This window comes from Sarcophilus harrisii, chromosome 2 (assembly GCF_902635505.1).
Source record: "Sarcophilus harrisii chromosome 2, mSarHar1.11, whole genome shotgun sequence".
NCBI lineage: Eukaryota > Metazoa > Chordata > Mammalia > Dasyuromorphia > Dasyuridae > Sarcophilus > Sarcophilus harrisii.
Genome location: NC_045427.1, coordinates 36,847,759 through 36,866,061, shown reverse-complemented (window position 1 = coordinate 36,866,061; position 18,303 = coordinate 36,847,759). Strand labels below are relative to the sequence as shown.

The following is an 18,303-nucleotide window of genomic DNA, read 5'->3' as shown; positions in this document are numbered from 1 at the left end:
GTTATCACTTAGTTTGATTCTCAGTTTCTTCCTCTGTAAAAATAACATGTAACATTTCTATAGACTTTAAGGTTTGTAAAGTGCTTTAAATATTATTTCACTTTATTCTCACAACCACCCTGGGAAAGGTATGCTATCAGATTTTAAGTTCCTTGAGGACAGAGGACTGTTTTTTGCTTCTTTTTGTATCCTTGGTGTTTAACACAGTGCCTGGCACATAGAGGGACTTAATAAATGCATATTGGTTGATTGATTATTCCCATGTTACAGATGAGGAAACCAGAGCTGAGAAAGTTTAGAACAACACTGTAATGAGTGCTATACTGTGGATAACAGAGTTGGAGTCAAGAAGATCTGAGTTCATATTTGGCCACAGCCACTAGCTGTGATCTTAAGACATCTAACCTTTCTCAGTCTGTTTCCTCATCTATAAAATGGGGATAATAGCAGCATTGTGAATCAGTCAATAAACATTTTTAAAGTGCCTATTCTGTGTTAGAGGCTGTACTAAGTACTGAGAATACAAAAAGAGGCAAAAGACTGCTCATGTTTTCAATGAGCTCACCATCTGATGGAGGAGACAAGATGCAGACAAATACTGTAAGCTAAATACAGGAGGAATAGGAAATAAAGGTGGAAGGAGTTAGAATCATGAGATGTTCGGCAGAACATCATACACAGTAACAGCAATATTGTACAATGATCACATGTGAATAACTTAGCTACTCTCAGCAATACAGTGATCAGAGACAATTCCAAAGATCTCATGATGAAAAATGCCATTCACCTCCAGAGAGAGAATGGACTGAATATGAATGCAGATCAGAACTAACTTTTTTTATATTGGTTTTGGTTTTTGGTCTGTTTTCTTTCACAATATGACTAATATGGAAATGTTATACATGACTGCACACGTATAATCTCTATAAAATTGCTTGCATCAATGAGGGGTAGGGAAGGAAGGGAAGGAGAAAATTTTTAATTCAAAAAAACTTTTTTAAAGAACCTTTAAAATTTTTACATTATCAACCAGACTGGAATGGGTCTCTAACCTGTGGGTAGCCAGGCAGAGCCAAACAAAGCAGGCTAGAGACAGGAGAGTCAGGAATCAAATAGACATTTAATATCAAAGTGAGGGAAAAGGCTTGCAAGCAAAGACACGCGTTGGATCCCTGCTCCTACAGAGGGCTGAAGGCAATGTGGGAAGATCTCAAAACTTATACCTATGGCTGAACTGTGAGCTGTAGCCCTGACACTGAAGGGTAGCAGCAACAGTGTGTTAAATTTGATTCCTATCAAGGCTTCGTGATCAGAGACATTTCTGGGATTTTGCTGTGGCTGAGATTATCCAGATGATGAGCGCAAAGGATTGTTATGCTAAATTCAAGGCACAGCCTGGTTGCTGGGGCTTAGCTCTGGAAAACAGACATCTTGACAACATATAATGGGGGGAGGGGGGGGAGGAGAAAAGAGACCAAAATATTAGAAAAAGAATTGGAGAAAATTTTCTGTAAACATGGGATTTTAGTTGAGATTGAAGGCAGTGGGTAGTCATGAAGAGGGGAAGTAGTATTTCAGGCATGTTGGACAGCCAGAGAATTCATGAGTGGGTGAGGGGTGTGTGTGTGTGTGTGTGTGTGTGACATGATCAGACCTGAATTTTAGGAAAATGACTTTAGGGGAAGATAGATTGGGGCAGAGGGGAGACTTCAGGCAGGCGAGTCCTTCAGCAGCTATTGCAGCGTTCAGGCAGGAGAGGATGAAAGTCTGTATCAGTTGCTGTAACAGATGTTACAGAAGTGAAATCAACAAGGGATGCTCTGGAGGTGAAATCGACGTGAGATGCTGCAGCATCCATGAAACGGAGCAGTCCTGGTTTGTGTGTTAGGGTGCGCTGAGAAAGAGTATACTTTTCCCACTCCTGACATCCCTTTTCGCCCAAGAAATGTTTGTGACCCACAGATAGATAGGTGTATGGAATAGGTGATGATAAATCAGAATTTCACCACCCCCACGGCCGGATAATGGTGGAGAGGGGCTCCTTACCACCTTGGGAGGCCAGTGCTGTGCTGTGAATCTTATTTCGCAGAGGAAGAAACCGCTTCGGCGTCTCCCCAGGGTCACTCAGCTAATAAGCATCTTAGGTGGAATTGGAACTCAAGTCCTCTCGACTTCGAACTCCGTGGTCTCCCCGCCCCTCCACCCAGGGGGACAGTCAGTGGGGAGCACCCTCCCAGTTCTAACAGTTCCTGAACGCCTTCCTGGCTTCTCCAGTCACTCAGGGCTCTCTTAGCTCCTCCTCCCTCCCTCCTCTGACTCCTTCCCCCGCCAGGGGGCGTGTCCACCTTGCTCTGGGTTTCCATCCGCCCCGCCCTCTGCGGTTCCCATGGTACCACGCAGGCGCCGACAACAAACTGTGCTCTCTCCTCTCCCGGGCCGAGCCGAGCTGGTCAAATGTCGAAAAAGTAGTTCCCTGGCAACGGGGCTGCTTTCGCGCCGGGTGGTGCTGGGGGCGGGCCCCGAGGTCTTGGGACGCCCTGGGCGCCGGAAGTGGAGCGGCGCCCGGCGGAAGGATCTCGGCGCGGAGCGCTCCGCCCCACTTGAGCGTCGTCGTCGTGCGAAGCGAAGGGCGGGCGGCGCGGCCGGCGGTTGCTGTGGAGGCGGCTTGGAGGCGGCGGCGGCGGCGGCTGTGACAGCGGGGGCGGCAGGCGGCGGAGTGGGACGCGGCTGGGCGGCGGCGGCGGCGGAGCGGAGGCCCTCGCACTGCGCACGCAGAGTCCCGGCAGCCTGACCCGCCCGGCGCCCCGCTCCCCGCGCGGAGCCGCCGCGGGGCCTAGGCCGGCCCGGCCCCGTGGAGGGGGGGTTCCCGAAGGAGGAAGAGGCCGGCGCGATGTTCAAGAACACGTTCCAGAGCGGCTTCCTCTCCATTCTCTATAGCATCGGAAGCAAACCCTTGCAGATCTGGGACAAGAAGGTGCGAGGCCCCTGCAGCCCCTGCGTCCCCCCTCCCCCCGCAGCCCCTCCTCCTCTCTGCTCCCCTTCCTCCCCTGCGTCACAAGAGTCTTGTCTTCCCAGAACTCTGCCAAACTCCTCCCCGAGTAGTGTAGTCTCCGTGCCTCGGTTTCCCCGTCTGTACATGGCGGCAATGGCGCTTGCTCTCTCAGAGGAAACCTGAAAGCCGGTGTGTAACCAGCTGCATCCGGGCAGCAGGTAACTAGGGAGGGCGTCCTGGTGCATCCGGGGAGAAAGGGAGCAGGTAACTAGGGAGGGTGTCCTGGTGCATCCGGGGAGAAGGGGAACAGGTAACTAGGGAGAGTGTCCTGGTGCATCCGGGGAGAAGGGGGGCAGGTAACTAGGGAGAGTGTCCTGGTGCATCCGGGGAGAAGGGGGGCAGGTAACTAGGGAGGGTGTCCTGGTGCATCCGGGGAGAAGGGGGGCAGGTAACTAGGGAGGGCGTCCTGGTGCATCCGGGGAGAAGGGGGGCAGGTAACTAGGGAGGGTGTCCTGGTGCATCCGGGGAGAAGGGGGGCAGGTAACTAGGGAGGGTGTCCTGGTGCATCCGGGGAGAAGGGGGGCAGGTAACTAGGGAGAGTGTCCTGGTGCATCCGGGGAGAAGGGGGGCAGGTAACTAGGGAGGGTGTCCTGGTGCATCCGGGGAGAAGGGGGGCAGGTAACTAGGGAGAGTGTCCTGGTGCATCCGGGGAGAAGGGGGGCAGGTAACTAGGGAGAGTGTCCTGGTGCATCCGGGGAGAAGGGGGGCAGGTAACTAGGGAGAGTGTCCTGGTGCATCCGGGGAGAAGGGGGGCAGGTAACTAGGGAGAGTGTCCTGGTGCATCCGGGGAGAAGGGGGGCAGGTAACTAGGGAGAGTGTCCTGGTGCATCCGGGGAGAAGGGGGGCAGGTAACTAGGGAGAGTGTCCTGGTGCATCCGGGGAGAAGGGGGGCAGGTAACTAGGGAGAGTGTCCTGGTGCATCCGGGGAGAAGGGGGGCAGGTAACTAGGGAGAGTGTCCTGGTGCATCCGGGGAGAAGGGGGGCAGGTAACTAGGGAGAGTGTCCTGGTGCATCCGGGGAGAAGGGGGGCAGGTAACTAGGGAGGGCGTCCTGGTGCATCCGGGGAGAAGGGGGGCAGGTAACTAGGGAGAGTGTCCTGGTGCATCCGGGGAGAAGGGGGGCAGGTAACTAGGGAGAGTGTCCTGGTGCATCCGGGGAGAAGGGGGGCAGGTAACTAGGGAGGGTGTCCTGGTGCATCCGGGGAGAAGGGGAGCAGGTAACTAGGGAGGGTCCTGTGCATCCGGGGGAGAAGGGGGCAGGTAACTAGGAGTGTCCTGGTGCATCCGGGGAGAAGGGGGGCAGGTAACTAGGGAGAGTGTCCTGGTGCATCCGGGGAGAAGGGGGGCAGGTAACTAGGAGAGTGTCCCGAGCATCCGGGGAGAAGGGGGCAGGTAACTAGGGAGGGTGTCCTGGTGCATCCGGGGAGAAGGGGGGCAGGTAACTAGGGAGAGTGTCCTGGTGCATCCGGGGAGAAGGGGGGCAGGTAACTAGGGAGAGTGTCCTGGTGCATCCGGGGAGAAGGGGGGCAGGTAACTAGGGAGAGTGTCCTGGTGCATCCGGGGAGAAGGGGGGCAGGTAACTAGGGAGAGTGTCCTGGTGCATCCGGGGAGAAGGGGGGCAGGTAACTAGGGAGAGTGTCCTGGTGCATCCGGGGAGAAGGGGGGCAGGTAACTAGGGAGAGTGTCCTGGTGCATCCGGGGAGAAGGGGGGCAGGTAACTAGGGAGGGTGTCCTGGTGCATCCGGGGAGAAGGGGGGCAGGTAACTAGGGAGGGTGTCCTGGTGCATCCGGGGAGAAGGGGGCAGGTAACTAGGGAGGGTGTCCTGGTGCATCCGGGGAGAAGGGGGGCAGGTAACTAGGGAGAGTGTCCTGGTGCATCCGGGGAGAAGGGGGGCAGGTAACTAGGGACGGTGTCCTGGTGCATCCGGGGAGAAGGGGGCAGGTAACTAGGGAGAGTGTCCTGGTGCATCCGGGGAGAAGGGGGCAGGTAACTAGGGAGAGTGTCCTGGTGCATCCGGGGAGAAGGGGCAGGTACTAGGGAGGTGTCCTGGTGCATCCGGGGAGAAGGGGGCAGGTAACTAGGGAGAGTGTCCTGGTGCATCCGGGGAGGAGGGGGGCAGGTAACTAGGGAGAGTGTCCTGGTGCATCCGGGGAGAAGGGGGGCAGGTAACTAGGGAGAGTGTCCTGGTGCATCCGGGGAGAAGGGGAGCAGGTAACTAGGGAGAGTGTCCTGGTGCATCCGGGGAGAAGGGGGGCAGGTAACTAGGGAGAGTGTCCTGGTGCATCCGGGGAGAAGGGGGGCAGGTAACTAGGGAGAGTGTCCTGGTGCATCCGGGGAGAAGGGGGGCAGGTAACTAGGGAGAGTGTCCTGGTGCATCCGGGGAGAAGGGGGGCAGGTAACTAGGGAGAGTGTCCTGGTGCATCCGGGGAGAAGGGGGGCAGGTAACTAGGGAGGGCGTCCTGGTGCATCCGGGGAGAAGGGGGGCAGGTAACTAGGGAGAGTGTCCTGGTGCATCCGGGGAGAAGGGGGGCAGGTAACTAGGGAGAGTGTCCTGGTGCATCCGGGGAGAAGGGGGGCAGGTAACTAGGGAGAGTGTCCTGGTGCATCCGGGGAGAAGGGGAGCAGGTAACTAGGGAGAGTGTCCTGGTGCATCCGGGGAGAAGGGGGACAGGTAATAGGGAGAGTGTCCTGATGCATCCGGGAGAAGGGGAGCAGGTAACTAGGGAGAGTGTCCTGGTGCATCCGGGGAGAAGGGGGGCAGGTAACTAGTGACGGTGTCCTGGTGCATCCGGGGAGAAGGGGGGCAGGTAACTAGGGAGAGTGTCCTGGTGCATCCGGGGAGAAGGGGGCAGGTAACTAGGGAGAGTGTCCTGGTGCATCCGGGGAGAAGGGGGGCAGGTAACTAGGGAGGGCGTCCTGGTGCATCCGGGGAGAAGGGGAGCAGGTAACTAGTGAGGGCGTCCTGGTGCATCCGGGGAGAAGGGGGGCAGGTAACTAGGGAGGGCGTCCTGGTGCATCCGGGGAGAAGGGGAGCAGGTAACTAGGGAGGGTGTCCTGGTGCATCCGGGGAGAAGGGGGGCAGGTAACTAGGGAGAGTGTCCTGGTGCATCCGGGGAGAAGGGGGGCAGGTAACTAGGGAGAGTGTCCTGGTGCATCCGGGGAGAAGGGGGGCAGGTAACTAGGGAGAGTGTCCTGGTGCATCCGGGGAGAAGGGGGGCAGGTAACTAGGGAGGGTGTCCTGGTGCATCCGGGGAGAAGGGGGGCAGGTAACTAGGGAGAGTGTCCTGGTGCATCCGGGGAGAAGGGGGGCAGGTAACTAGGGAGAGTGTCCTGGTGCATCCGGGGAGAAGGGGAGCAGGTAACTAGGGAGAGTGTCCTGGTGCATCCGGGGAGAAGGGGAGCAGGTAACTAGGGAGGACATCTTGGTGCATCCGGGGAGAAGGGGAGCAGGTAACTAGTGATGCCGTTGTGGTGCATCCGGGGAGAAGGGGAGCAGGTAATTAGGAAGGGCATCCTGGTGCATCCAGGTTGAAGGGAAGCAAGCAAGTAGGGAGGGAGTCATGGTGCATCCGGGGAGAAGGAGAGCAGGTCACTATGGAGATTGTCTTAGTGTATCCAGGGAGAAAGGGAGCAGGTAAATAGGAAGTCATGGTGTATCCAGGGAGACTGTGTGCCGCCAACAGGGAAACGGTAACTGGAGGGAGGCATGGTGGTGAATGGAATGAGCACTTTGCACCCCCACCTCTCTTTAATATCTATCTGGTCTCCACTCTCTTAAGTGACTTTTCTGGGCTCCAGTTTCCTCATCTCTAAAATGAGAAGGTTGGAGTTAATGACTTTTTAAAGGTTCCTCAGTTACTTATCCCATCTGGCAGTGAAGGAATTAGATCAGAGGATTCCTAAAGTTCTTTTCTGTCCCCTGCCTGTAGGGACGGACTAACATGCCCAGCTAGGGAGGGTATCAGTTATGGGCATTTGATATAATTAAAGACAGCAGCATTTTGCTTAGCCTTTAAGCATTTGTGTCAATAAAGTTAACAGGGACCTTAGAGATCATTAAGTTCAGTATCCTTATTTTACAAATCAGAAAGCAGACTCAGAATGGTCATTGGAATTTTATCAAGGCTCAAGTTAAGTATTTTCTTAACTATCAGTTTCTGTGGGGCTTTCTTCAAGTTTAGTAGACAGCACAGCTTTTCCCACCTTTGTAAAATTGCAGATTGGAACTAACTCTATTTCTTTCCACATAAGGATTTCAGTGATTTATTCCTTACTTTTCACTGATGCTGGAAATAATCCCAAACTATAATTGGAAATTGTGGTGGGCAGCAGGTAACTACAGTGGAATTAGCTTGAATTGGGTTAGCTCTACAGTTGACTAGCTGAGTAACTGAGTAACAAGATTCAGTTTCCTTAATATGAGGGAACTAGAATAGATGATTCTTAAAGGCTCTTCATGTGGTTTTAGGCTTTGGGATCTGAACTGAATTATTTGTGCCTTAATGTCATCTGCATCAAAAAAGGATAATGGTGAAAGAAAAGGCCACTGAGGGAATACATTCTGAGCCAAATTCAAGACCTTATTTTAATGGCTACTACTTGTTCCATCAAATTGAGAGGATGTTATTGGAGAATGTAGAGCAGAAGCTGATTGGTTCTCCAGCTTCATTCTGGCTTTCTGTGGGTGGGTTTTCATAATATAGATTGTTTTATTTTGAATGTGTTCCCAGAATACAAATACATATTGAAATGTAAATTTGAAATATCCTGAAGCCAAATAAAATTTAGATTATACTTAATGTCTCTCCCTTTTATTAGCAAGGATTACTGAGAAGTGAATGCACATTTGTAGTATCTGTACTTGCTTAGGAAGTTTTCTTACAAAAAATGTAAAGCTTTTTTTTTTTATAGCCATTTTAAATAACTTGCTTTTTTTCTTTAACTTTCTCTGATTTTGCTCAAGCACAATAATCTTGCTTTCCTGTAGAGGTTAACAAACTTCATATTGAAAAGCATAATTTAGGGAGATAGAATATCCTAGTTGAATATAGTAGAAGACTTTTCAAGCGCTGTTGTCCAGAGGACTCAGACCGCTCTCATAGATGTAAGTATACATCATTACATCAGGCTTTCACGGTCCAGAGTTACGCTGTTAGGTATCTAATTGGACCTATGTAGCTGAATCCATGGGATGAGCCATGCTAGAACAGGATTCTAAAGTCTCCCTAGTCTGTCTCAGATTTTCTTTCTACCACTGCTGTGGTTGTGACTCTAGATGTCTGCTTCACACTTCACTGCTGATGAGAGAACATGCAGAGAAATCAGCCTGGGGATGTCTGGGGGTGACTTAAATCAGGTTTGTAGATCCGGTTCATTCATTTTGCTTTTCACTGAGAACAACTCTGGTCCCCTAACCAAGTAGCTGTTTGTTACATACAAGTTCTTGGTCACAGAGTGGATGAGGAATTTAAGTATGGGCCTAGGGCAATCCGCTGCACTGTGCACCGCGGAAGTCTCCTTCACGGTGAATCAGAGCCATCTTTATATCTGAAAGCTAGTTGAAAGAGATGAGAAAAGCTTTTAAAATTATAGGACTATGCATGTGAAATTTGACCAGTTCTATTCTTTTTTATACTTTTATTTAAGAATTCATTCCATTGGTGCTGCTACTGCTAAAAGTTATTTAGTAAAGCCTGTCTTTTTTTTTTTTTTTTTTAACTGTTGTCTAGGTATCTGGTAACTTTGTTCATAATGAAGTAAAGTTTCATTAATTCTAAAATTACACGTTTGCAAACAGCTGGATAGTAGCTTTTGGTCTGGTTAGTTTATGTACCTTAGATGGATTAGAAGTGCTCACATAATGAAATTGAAGAGGAAAATGCAATAAAATTATGGCAAGGAGAGCAATTTGAATGAGTATCAGAGAGTTTGAGGAAAGTTCTAAGAGTTGCTCTTGCTTTTGGAAGTGTCATCATTTTGTTGGGAGCAAAGCCACAAAAAAATTTAATGAAATCTTTGTTAGAGAAATGTTTCAATGTTTTGGAGGCTTTATCCCTAATTTTTTTTTTTTTGTTTGTTTGTTTGTTTCATTTTTCACATCTTGTATGTTAATTTGCCAATTATGTTTACATGTGAATTAGAAAATTACTGTAGTGAGCTGTGTCCCATAACATTGCCACTAGAGGTCAGATGATACCCTGATGATACACACACACACACACACACACACACACGCACACAAGACAGATGTTTGCCCACCAGAATTACAAACAATAAGTTAATAGATGGATATAATAAATATAAAATATACATAAATATTAGTAAGTAACTTTTAGAACCATACAACTTTTTGAAAAAGATCTTCATAACAGTAAGAGACTCTATGTGTGTTTGCAATACTTACCTTAAATACACAGAATTTAAAAGTTCTTGATTTTTTTTAAAGTTCTAAGCATGAAAGGGCCAAGTACATAGAATAGCCGTTTTAAGATTATAGACAGTATATATCCATAGATATATGATTCAGAGCTATGGCCAGAACATAACTTTAAACACTTGCTGGGTTTCTGGAAGCAGCTTGAAAATTGTTCAGCACCCAGTGATTAGGGACAAAATGTATCAGGAAAAAGGATGAGATGTGGGGAGTATGACCTTAATTTGTTTCAGTTTGGTAAATAATGACTGAAATCATCAGTACAAAGTAATTATAATTATATTAACATTTAACACATACTTCAGTGGACTGAAGTCTCATCCTCATGGGAACATTATGCATAGTGTAAATCAGTCTACACACTCTCTTCCTCTGTGGTCATTGATTCACTGAGGGTCAGCATCTCACAGCAAGACATAGTCACCATAGATGTTTGTAGGAGGAGATTCTCCTTTGTTGGAGAAAGTAATATACATTATTTTTATTGGCTATAAAAATTTTAAATAATTTCTTATAAATTTGCAGGGATTTGTGATCAGAGTGAATGGTGTTTTTTTTAGCCTTTGATTTTGGCAATGCATTCTTCATTCTTTTTTAAACAGTTAATTCTTATATGATAAATAAGCTTTTAGTTAGGATGCTAATTTCATTTCATTGCAGGTGGGAGGACATGGTTATAAGACACCTGTAGTTGTGAAAGTGCTTTGAGGCTTAACCACAAGATGGAGTTGTTACTCCATGAAGGTCTTTCCTTTGCTTCAACTGTCTCTGAATATTTTTTCTTATTGTTTCTCCCCCCTCTGCTTTTCTCTCTTAATTAGTCATAATATAGAACAGAAGGCCACAGTATTGTTTGTTTGTTTTGTTGTGTTTAATGAATAGTGTCTTATGCTTTTTGTTTTGTTTCATAAAAGCAGATGAATGGAACTTTTAAATACTTTTCTTCAATTCTCTTTTTCCCCAGTGACCCTTGATTTCTGAACCCCTCAAGAGTCTTTATAGAAGAAGTTTGCTATTCTAGTTTTAATTAATGATCTCTATGATACTTTTAAAAGCAGTTCACATTTATTGTGTTTAACATTTGATCGAATGTACTCCTATGCAGGGGAGCAGAATTGGAGTATATTCTCATTTTATAGATGAGGTAGCTGAAGCTCAGAAAAGTCAGTGACTTGCACAAAAGTCATAGGAGAAATAAGTGGCATTGTTGGTAAAGATACAGACAGCCCATATAACTTTTCAGTAGCATGTGTAATGATTATATGATTATATATTCTGATTATCTGAAAGCAAAATAGCTTTCTTTTAAGACATGCATTTGCTAAGTTACACTTAGTCTAAAACCCACTAAGACTTTACTGGAAGTTAACAAAAAGTCTTGTTAACCATAAACTCACATGGGTGGCTTATATTTTCTGAAGTAAAAAAAAAGTTAACTTCTCTTGTACTGAATAGTTATCTGTTGATTTAGATTTGCTGATTGAGGACACTAAAAATTGTGCCCTCAGTAATTATTAAGTAATGATGCCTAACCGTCTGCAGAGGTCTCCCTCAATACATTGCTTCATTTGAAGAGGCTCTAATGTAGTGCAAACTTCTGTTGGGAACTTTGGTTGACCATGAATCTGAGCATGTCTAGTTTGCTGGATGGCTATGGGGTTCAGCTGCTAGGAGAATTGGGTGAGGCAAGGGGGTGAAATATGTGAAGTAGATACAACTGATTTTATTTTTAGAGTGCTTTTTTATAAGTGCAAAGCATTCAACAGACCCTTTTCCTGTTTTTTCCTTCCCATTGACCTCCTTAGGTGGTAAAAAAAAATTTAAATTAGTGTTCTCTCACTGCTGATGTTCTGTAGCAGAAATTGTTATTCAAAAACAGAATTATTTGCAAGATATGAGCTTAAAGATTGCTTTCTCCTCATAGAAGTTGACATAATCCCTTAGTATTAGAAAGGCTAGCTATCCCTGAAGTGACTCAAAGATTTGGTTTTAAGATTGAAATCTTAATGTAGCATATTGCTAATTTATTTTAAAATGCATCATACAGTTAACAAAGTAAATTTAATTTGCCATACTGCATTTGTGGTCTTCGGGTAGATAGGTCTTCAAATTAAATGGAACTAAAAAAAATAATAATTGTAGGTTAGTAATTTAGATAGAAGAAATCAGAAAAACTGTTTCCAGTAGTTCTCATTGATGAGTTATCTATTTTTGGTGTAGTTAACCCAGTAACCTGATCTGTGAAGAATTTAAGAAAAGAGGCAAATATTTTCCAAGAACCAATACCACATTTATGCCTCTAAGGTAGATATTAAGGGGTTCTTTAGAAGTTAGGTTTTCTTATTTGGCAGCTCTTTTTATTTTTGAATTAACCATCAAGCCATATAACCAAATTTTCCACTTGCTTTGGAAGTCAGTTTCAGAAGTCTTTTGCATAGTTGATAATAATATCATAGATTTGGAACCAGAGGGCACCTTGGTGATAGCTTTGTCCAGTTCCCTAATTTTATAGGTAATTGTTGGTAAAATTGGAACCAGGGAATTTGAGTGACTTGAAGTTAGACAAGCTTATTAAGTAACAGGGTTCAGATCTGTATCTTCAGATCCAAATCCAACCTTCTTTTCCAATACATAAAGCAGATAAACTAAGAATCTTGGAGGACTTTTCTTTCATAGGTTTCTTCTTTCTTTTCCTTATTTCCTCTTACTAGTCAGTACTGATTTGCATTACATAATAGCATTGAGGTAGATAGTGTGGGTGTTAATGCTCATATTAGACACATCAGGAGGCTCCACAAGGTTAAATGATTTGCCTGTGGCTACACAGCTTCAGAAAGATCTTAGGTGGAATTTGAGTCCACTTTTCCTAACTGCAGCTTCAGGATTCTGCCCACTCTGCTATGATGTCTGTCTCTCAGGTTAGTCTGTTAGTCAGCTTTAATTCTGCCATCCTGGAAACTTGATGAAGTGGGGAAATAAGCTTACACTAATGAACTTAGTCTCTTGAATTCCCTTTGCAGGCTTGGCCACTGAGGAATTGGCAGTTAGTGGTAGAAACCCTTTACTAATTAGCATCAGCTTTTTCAGTTTCAGCTGAGCACTCTTGAATTAAATGGGCAATGGAAAAGATAAGGTACCAGCCTTCCTTCAGAGGTTAAACCTCTCCAGGTTGAACTAACTCGTCAGGAAAGGTTGAGGCAACACTGCCACCAGCTGGATTATGTGTCTAGGACCTGGGAGATGTTGGCTGGCTCTCTCCCACTTTCCCTCCCTTCAGCTTATCTTCAAACAGAAAATCCTCTGCTACCTTCACTTTCAGAAATTTTCTTGTCTGCAGATCTCAACTCTGTTCTGAGAGTGTCACTTGTCGCTATTATCACCCAAAGTAATCTTTCCCTAAGGAAGTTAAAACCAGTGCAGAAACATAGAAATACAGCTGGCTAGTTATAGCTTCCTGTTTATTAGATTCTGAGTGTAGTGGAAGACATTGCTTTTATTTTGGAAATCTTAGCTGGCTTCAGTATTCTGGAGTATTCCTGGGAATTTAGCTACTGTAAACTCAGGAGTGGGCAAAAGGCAGAGGAATCTATATCCCAAGTCTCCTTAAGCTTGAGGGAACTTTATGTGGGTCAGTGAATCAGTAAACATTCATTAAGCACCTGGGTATCAGGCACTATACTAAACTAAGAGAAGCCTTATTGCTTTTGTTGATTTTGGCTCAAGTACCTAAAGATATCTTACTTAAATGTTCCCAAAGGCCAAACTTTAAAACCATCTTAGATGTTTACTTGTTGTTATGGATATGTTGATTTTAAAAAGGAAAATTAGAATTGTTGGACTGCTTTTCACTAGCTAGCTCTGGAAGCCCTGAGAGTATAATTCCAATTTAGTCCTGTGAACTTTACTAATCATCAAACAGATTGTTCACGATTTTGTTCAAAAGTTAGATTGTTAAGAATTTAAATTAAAGTCTCTCCTTAGTGATTTATGAAGTCCTGTTGGCAGTATCAGTTGTTTGTGTGTGTGGGGGTAATTTTCTTGGTGACTATCACCCCTCTGTGTTCCCCTCACTCCAAACCTTCCCCCAAGTCTTTGCATCCTTCACAAACCAACAGCAGCTGTGGTCCTGAAAGCACAGGAGATTTGCCACTTCTGAAAATATTTGGCAGTGTTGATTTGTCCCTACGACTCAATCATTTGTGATTTTTAATCTACAGATCTGAGTAATATTTGGCCAGAAGCTTTCACCAGCTTCATTTTTAAGAGCAGTTTAGGTTTTGCTTTTTAGAGAATGTAGAAAATGCTATCTCTGCTGAGATGAGGGGTTTAATCCCTCTTTTCTTCTAATAGGATTTTACCAGAAGAGGTATTTTAGAAAAACGCTATGACTCTCCATGACACTTTGAAAGGTTTGGGGTGTGTACTAAACATCTCTAATTTCCTTTAATAGCTCATTATCATCTTAGGAATTTATTTAAACCCTTCTTCTTAAACTCATATTTTGTGTGCATATGATAATTTAATTTCTTAGGTAACATTTTTAAAAGTTAGATAGTTTATAAAACATTTTTGTAAACCTTAAAACACTAAATATCAGCTATTAGTATTATTAGTAGCCATGATTACTGTTAATCAAGGGTATGTGCAAAAAAGTGTGTGAAAGAGAGAAGTATGACCCTGCCTGTTGTTAAGTCTTTTGTAGAAGGTAATGCTTGAGTATATGAGGCAATGTCCCACCCGCCCACCCCACCCCCCCAAAAAAGGTGGATATGTTATGTAATAAGCATACTACATATATTCCCAGATCATTCTCTGGGAATATATGTAGTATGCTTTCTAAGGCGTGTCTTTTTTTTTCTGAAACAATCCTGTATTGAACTTTAAGGAAGACCCTATTTCTATATTCCATAGTTTGGTCATATTAACTCTACTCTTGCCTTAGAAATCTTATAAACTTTATCTCTTTTGACACTTCATCTTTGCAGACTAGGGTCCTAATTTTCTGAAGAAAACCTATCTTCATAGGAAAAAGTTTCTTTTTGACTTTTCTATTTTCTAATATTTTTGTTCTGGTATATTGATTGGAATCATTTCAAATATACCATTGTGTCTAAAGAGTAGGATGGCGTTTTCCATCTTTAAGGTTGGCTTTTTTGACTGAGCCCACTGCATGTGTTGGATCTTTTCATGACTGCACAGTGGTTTTACTGGCATTTGGGACTTTGTTAGTAGAAGGAGCAACTCCATTCACTCAGCAGTGATACATTGAAGTTTACACATACCAGTCCTAGGTCAGTAAACCAGACTGTTCTGCCTAAATGGTCCCCTTCATCCTTCGGCCATGTGGTGCTGATTTCCTGATATTTGAGTTCTGACCAGTTTCATTTCCCTCTGTTTGTCACTAGGTGCGGAATGGCCACATCAAAAGAATCACAGATAACGACATCCAGTCCCTGGTGCTAGAGATTGAAGGGACAAATGTCAGGTAGCTTGCCTTGAACTTTTAGTTTTCCCAGAGACAAGTTGGGTACTGTGTGTTCCCAGCAAAGGAGTCCAGGATTAAGGGATACTGTGCACAGTACCCTGGATGGCATGCCTGGGAGTCTTGAGTACTTTGGGGGGTTGGGCAAGGATTGGGTGGTTCTGTGGCTTCAGATCTGGATTGTTTGCACATTGAAAGAGCCGTCTGAGGGGGCTCTGTAGAGAATCCCTCTTTGTAACGTCAGTCTTCTGTTGTTAGGCTGAGTGATTGCTTTAAACATTCTTGGAGCAGAAACCAGTTCTCTCAAGGTTAAGAGATCTTCCTAAATGCTGGCTTGAAACATTTAGATGCTTTTCCTAAATCTAGAGGAGTTTCCCTAAATCTAGTCCCTGGTTTATTCTCTTTGAGTATGCTTCTGTGCTGTAGAGACGGTAAGGACACAGAGCTCAGGTAGCCAGTAAGAGAATCCAGACAGTGGCAGGGAAGGGCAGTAACCAGTCTGCTGCTCTGCATTTTTTGTTTCCATAGCACTACATATATCACGTGCCCTGCGGACCCAAAGAAGACGCTGGGCATCAAACTTCCCTTCCTGGTCATGATCATCAAAAACTTGAAGAAGTACTTCACTTTTGAAGTGCAGGTGAGTGAGAAATAAAGGGGAGGAGGGGAAGAAAAAAGAAGGGAAGGGGAGAGAGAGACAGACACAGAGATAGAAACAGAAACAGAGAGAGAGAATAAGAGCATTGTGATTGTACCAATTAGGTTTAAGGAGAATTATCCCGTCTCCCTTACCAACAGCATTTATTAAGAACTTACCAGACATTGTGCTCAGCCTGGAGATAAAAAGAAAACCGAAAACAGAGTCTGAAAATTTAGAATTTACGTGATGTTAGTGGTATGAGTGTGGTAATAGCCATCAGAGCATTTAAAGTTAGGTCAGAGAAACTCTGGGAATTCATTGCTGGAGAAGTCGGCGTTCCTTCTGTGATTCATCGCTCTTGGCCAGATGAGTTCATGAACTCTCCCCATGTCCTCCCCTCCCCCTGTGACGCTCTGCAGACAGCCTGGTCTTGGCCGCTTGGCAGGACTGGCCATCAGGGGCCGGTGTGGCCTGTCTCTGGGCTCAGGCTTTGGGTCCAGGGGTTTCCTCCCTGGGTCTGGTTACGCTGTTTGAAGAAGCCGTTCTGGTGGCAGGTCCTCGATGACAAGAACGTGCGTCGACGGTTCCGGGCCAGTAACTACCAGAGCACCACTCGTGTCAAGCCCTTCATCTGCACCATGCCCATGCGGCTGGACGACGGCTGGAACCAGATCCAGTTCAATCTGTCTGACTTCACCCGGAGAGCATATGGCACAAACTACATAGAGACCCTCAGGGTGCAGGTATGTCCTCCTTGCCCAGGGGGAATCAGAAATCTGCCCTGTCTTCTGGACCCTGTTATGGACCCCAAGGCAATGTCCAGCGCCATCAAGGGACTTCTGCCTTTCGGAGACCCAGAGCATGGCGGGGTGGGAGGGACGAGGTCTCAGGGATGGCATTTGTGGACGGCCTCTTTGGGGGGCTGGAGAGGCCAGGCTGAGACTAGGGAAGTGGATTTGAGGCAGGATCTGTTAGTGTCGTTAGCAGAGGGGTGGGATGCAGCGTCATTATAATGAAACGGGGCCACCTCTTTAGTCTTTGGTCTTTGAAATGAATTTATGCATTCGCAGATCCACGCGAACTGTCGCATCCGGCGAGTTTACTTCTCAGACAGACTTTACTCAGAGGACGAGCTGCCGGCTGAGTTCAAGCTCTATCTCCCAGTTCAGAACAAGGCGAAGGTGAGCTAGCCTGACCCCCCACAAGAGAGCGGAGGATTAGTTGTGGAGAGCAGTGTTTTGGGTGTTCTGGCTATTTTAAGATTCTGCTCCATCACGGCAAGTAGTTCTGCTTCTGTGTAGAGCCTCTCCACAACTGATTTTCATAATAAGAATCTTTATTTTACTGATTCTGAATGGCATAATTGCATTGCCACACTACTTAGAGAGCCAACCTTAGGGCCTGGAAAACCTGCATCCAAGCCCCATCTTTTACACATACTTCTGGGTGACCCTGGGCAGGTCACGTAGTTCTCAGTTCCTTGAACAGTTGCAGATTTTCCCTGATTAAGGGTTAGGGGATTGGGGAGGGTTTTCACCAGGTGTTCCTTGTACTGATGAAGTCACAAGTATGGCCAAAAAAGGATTCTCAGTGTTATTTTGTCATCAGGCCTCAGATGAAATGACCTGCCAGAGATGGTCTGTGAATCACATTTGTTTTGGCCGCTTCTGACTTTTAATGTTGGAGAGTTGGAGGGTAGAGAGGGAAGAAGGACTAGTCTTATTAGACATTAAACAGCCCCTTTCCTCCTCTCCTCCCTTCATGAGGTTGTGTCCTGTCTCATGCCTAGAAGACTAAAGCAGACATTCTTACAGATCTTTTCTCTGGAGAAAGGATTTTTTCTTTGCCGCCTGGCAAACGTGCCCATTTCACCAGCATGTAATTTATGCTAATAGCTTAATCCAAATTAAAAAGTGTGAGTCTCCATATTTCTGGCAGGGGCCTTCGTGCTATTTCAGTTGTCTAGACAACTAAGCCAAGCTTCTCCTCTATGCTCTGGGCAGGTCATGCTAGAGGTAGTAGGATAAGTGGCTTTTTTTTTTTTTTAAGCTCTCTACATCATTGATCATTTAAATGTTGTTTGTATTTATTATGTTATTATTTTTTTCCCCCCAGCAATAACCTAGTACCGGAACACAACATGAGGAATAAACCCTGGGCCTGATGCTTAATTTAAAAAGGAAAATAGCTGGAGGACAATGTGAAATACAGAAATATTTAGATAAATTCAATGGGATAGGGTCCTTTTATTTAATAAATTGGTGTCCCTTGTCTTAGGACCCTAATAACCATGTAATAACTCCGTAATTACATTGTAAGTACAGTGGGAGAAAAGTGGCTTTCATCGCCCTTTACTAAAAACCTGCCCACTATAGGCTAAGCAAGCCCGGAAGTTATCCTCCTGCCCGTCCCTGGATGCGGAGGTGCTATTTGCCATGGAGTTGCAGAGTTAAGTATTCCCTGTAAAACAGATTCATTCCAATAGTTTCTCTTAATGGTTTCTTGTCTTTTTGTTTTATATATTATCTAAATATATATGTATATCATATGTAATTCTTATAATCTTGAAGTGAATAAAATGTTTTATTCTGTTTTTAAATCTGTTTCTAGCCTGTACCTTTTTGAATGGTGATATTTTCTCTTCCTTCTGTGATTTAACAAAAAAATTTTTTTCAAAAGCTAATTCCTGAGACCAT

The 18,303-nt window shown here is 45.4% G+C and overlaps 1 protein-coding gene across 2 annotated transcripts; it reads left to right on the top strand.

Annotated features, from left to right (window-relative positions):
- Nucleotides 1-2,691: 2,691 nt before the first annotated feature.
- On the top strand, nt 2,692-17,931 carry CFAP20 (cilia and flagella associated protein 20). Of its 2 annotated transcripts, XM_031949932.1 has the most exons (6): nt 2,693-2,974; nt 14,891-14,970; nt 15,496-15,607; nt 16,162-16,350; nt 16,678-16,788; nt 17,723-17,931. In XM_031949932.1, exons 1-6 carry the CDS (start codon nt 2,891-2,893, stop codon nt 17,726-17,728), a joined length of 582 nt encoding a protein of 193 aa, XP_031805792.1. In that variant the 5' UTR covers nt 2,693-2,890; the 3' UTR covers nt 17,729-17,931. The 2 variants fall into 2 exon arrangements, with proteins under 2 accessions (XP_031805791.1, XP_031805792.1); XM_031949931.1 differs by lacking the exon at nt 17,723-17,931 and having other exon boundaries at nt 2,692-2,974; nt 16,678-16,797.
- Nucleotides 17,932-18,303: the final 372 nt, after the last annotated feature.

Bases quoted from the DNA above. Each gene is read 5' to 3' on its own strand.
- CFAP20 (XM_031949931.1), top strand. From the start codon at position 2,891: ATGTTCAAGAACACGTTCCAGAGCGGCTTCCTCTCCATTCTCTATAGC. The intron at 14,971-15,495 runs GTAGCTTGCCTT...TTGTTTCCATAG, and splicing joins ATTGAAGGGACAAATGTCAG to CACTACATATATCACGTGCC. The intron at 16,351-16,677 runs GTATGTCCTCCT...ATGCATTCGCAG, and splicing joins TAGAGACCCTCAGGGTGCAG to ATCCACGCGAACTGTCGCAT.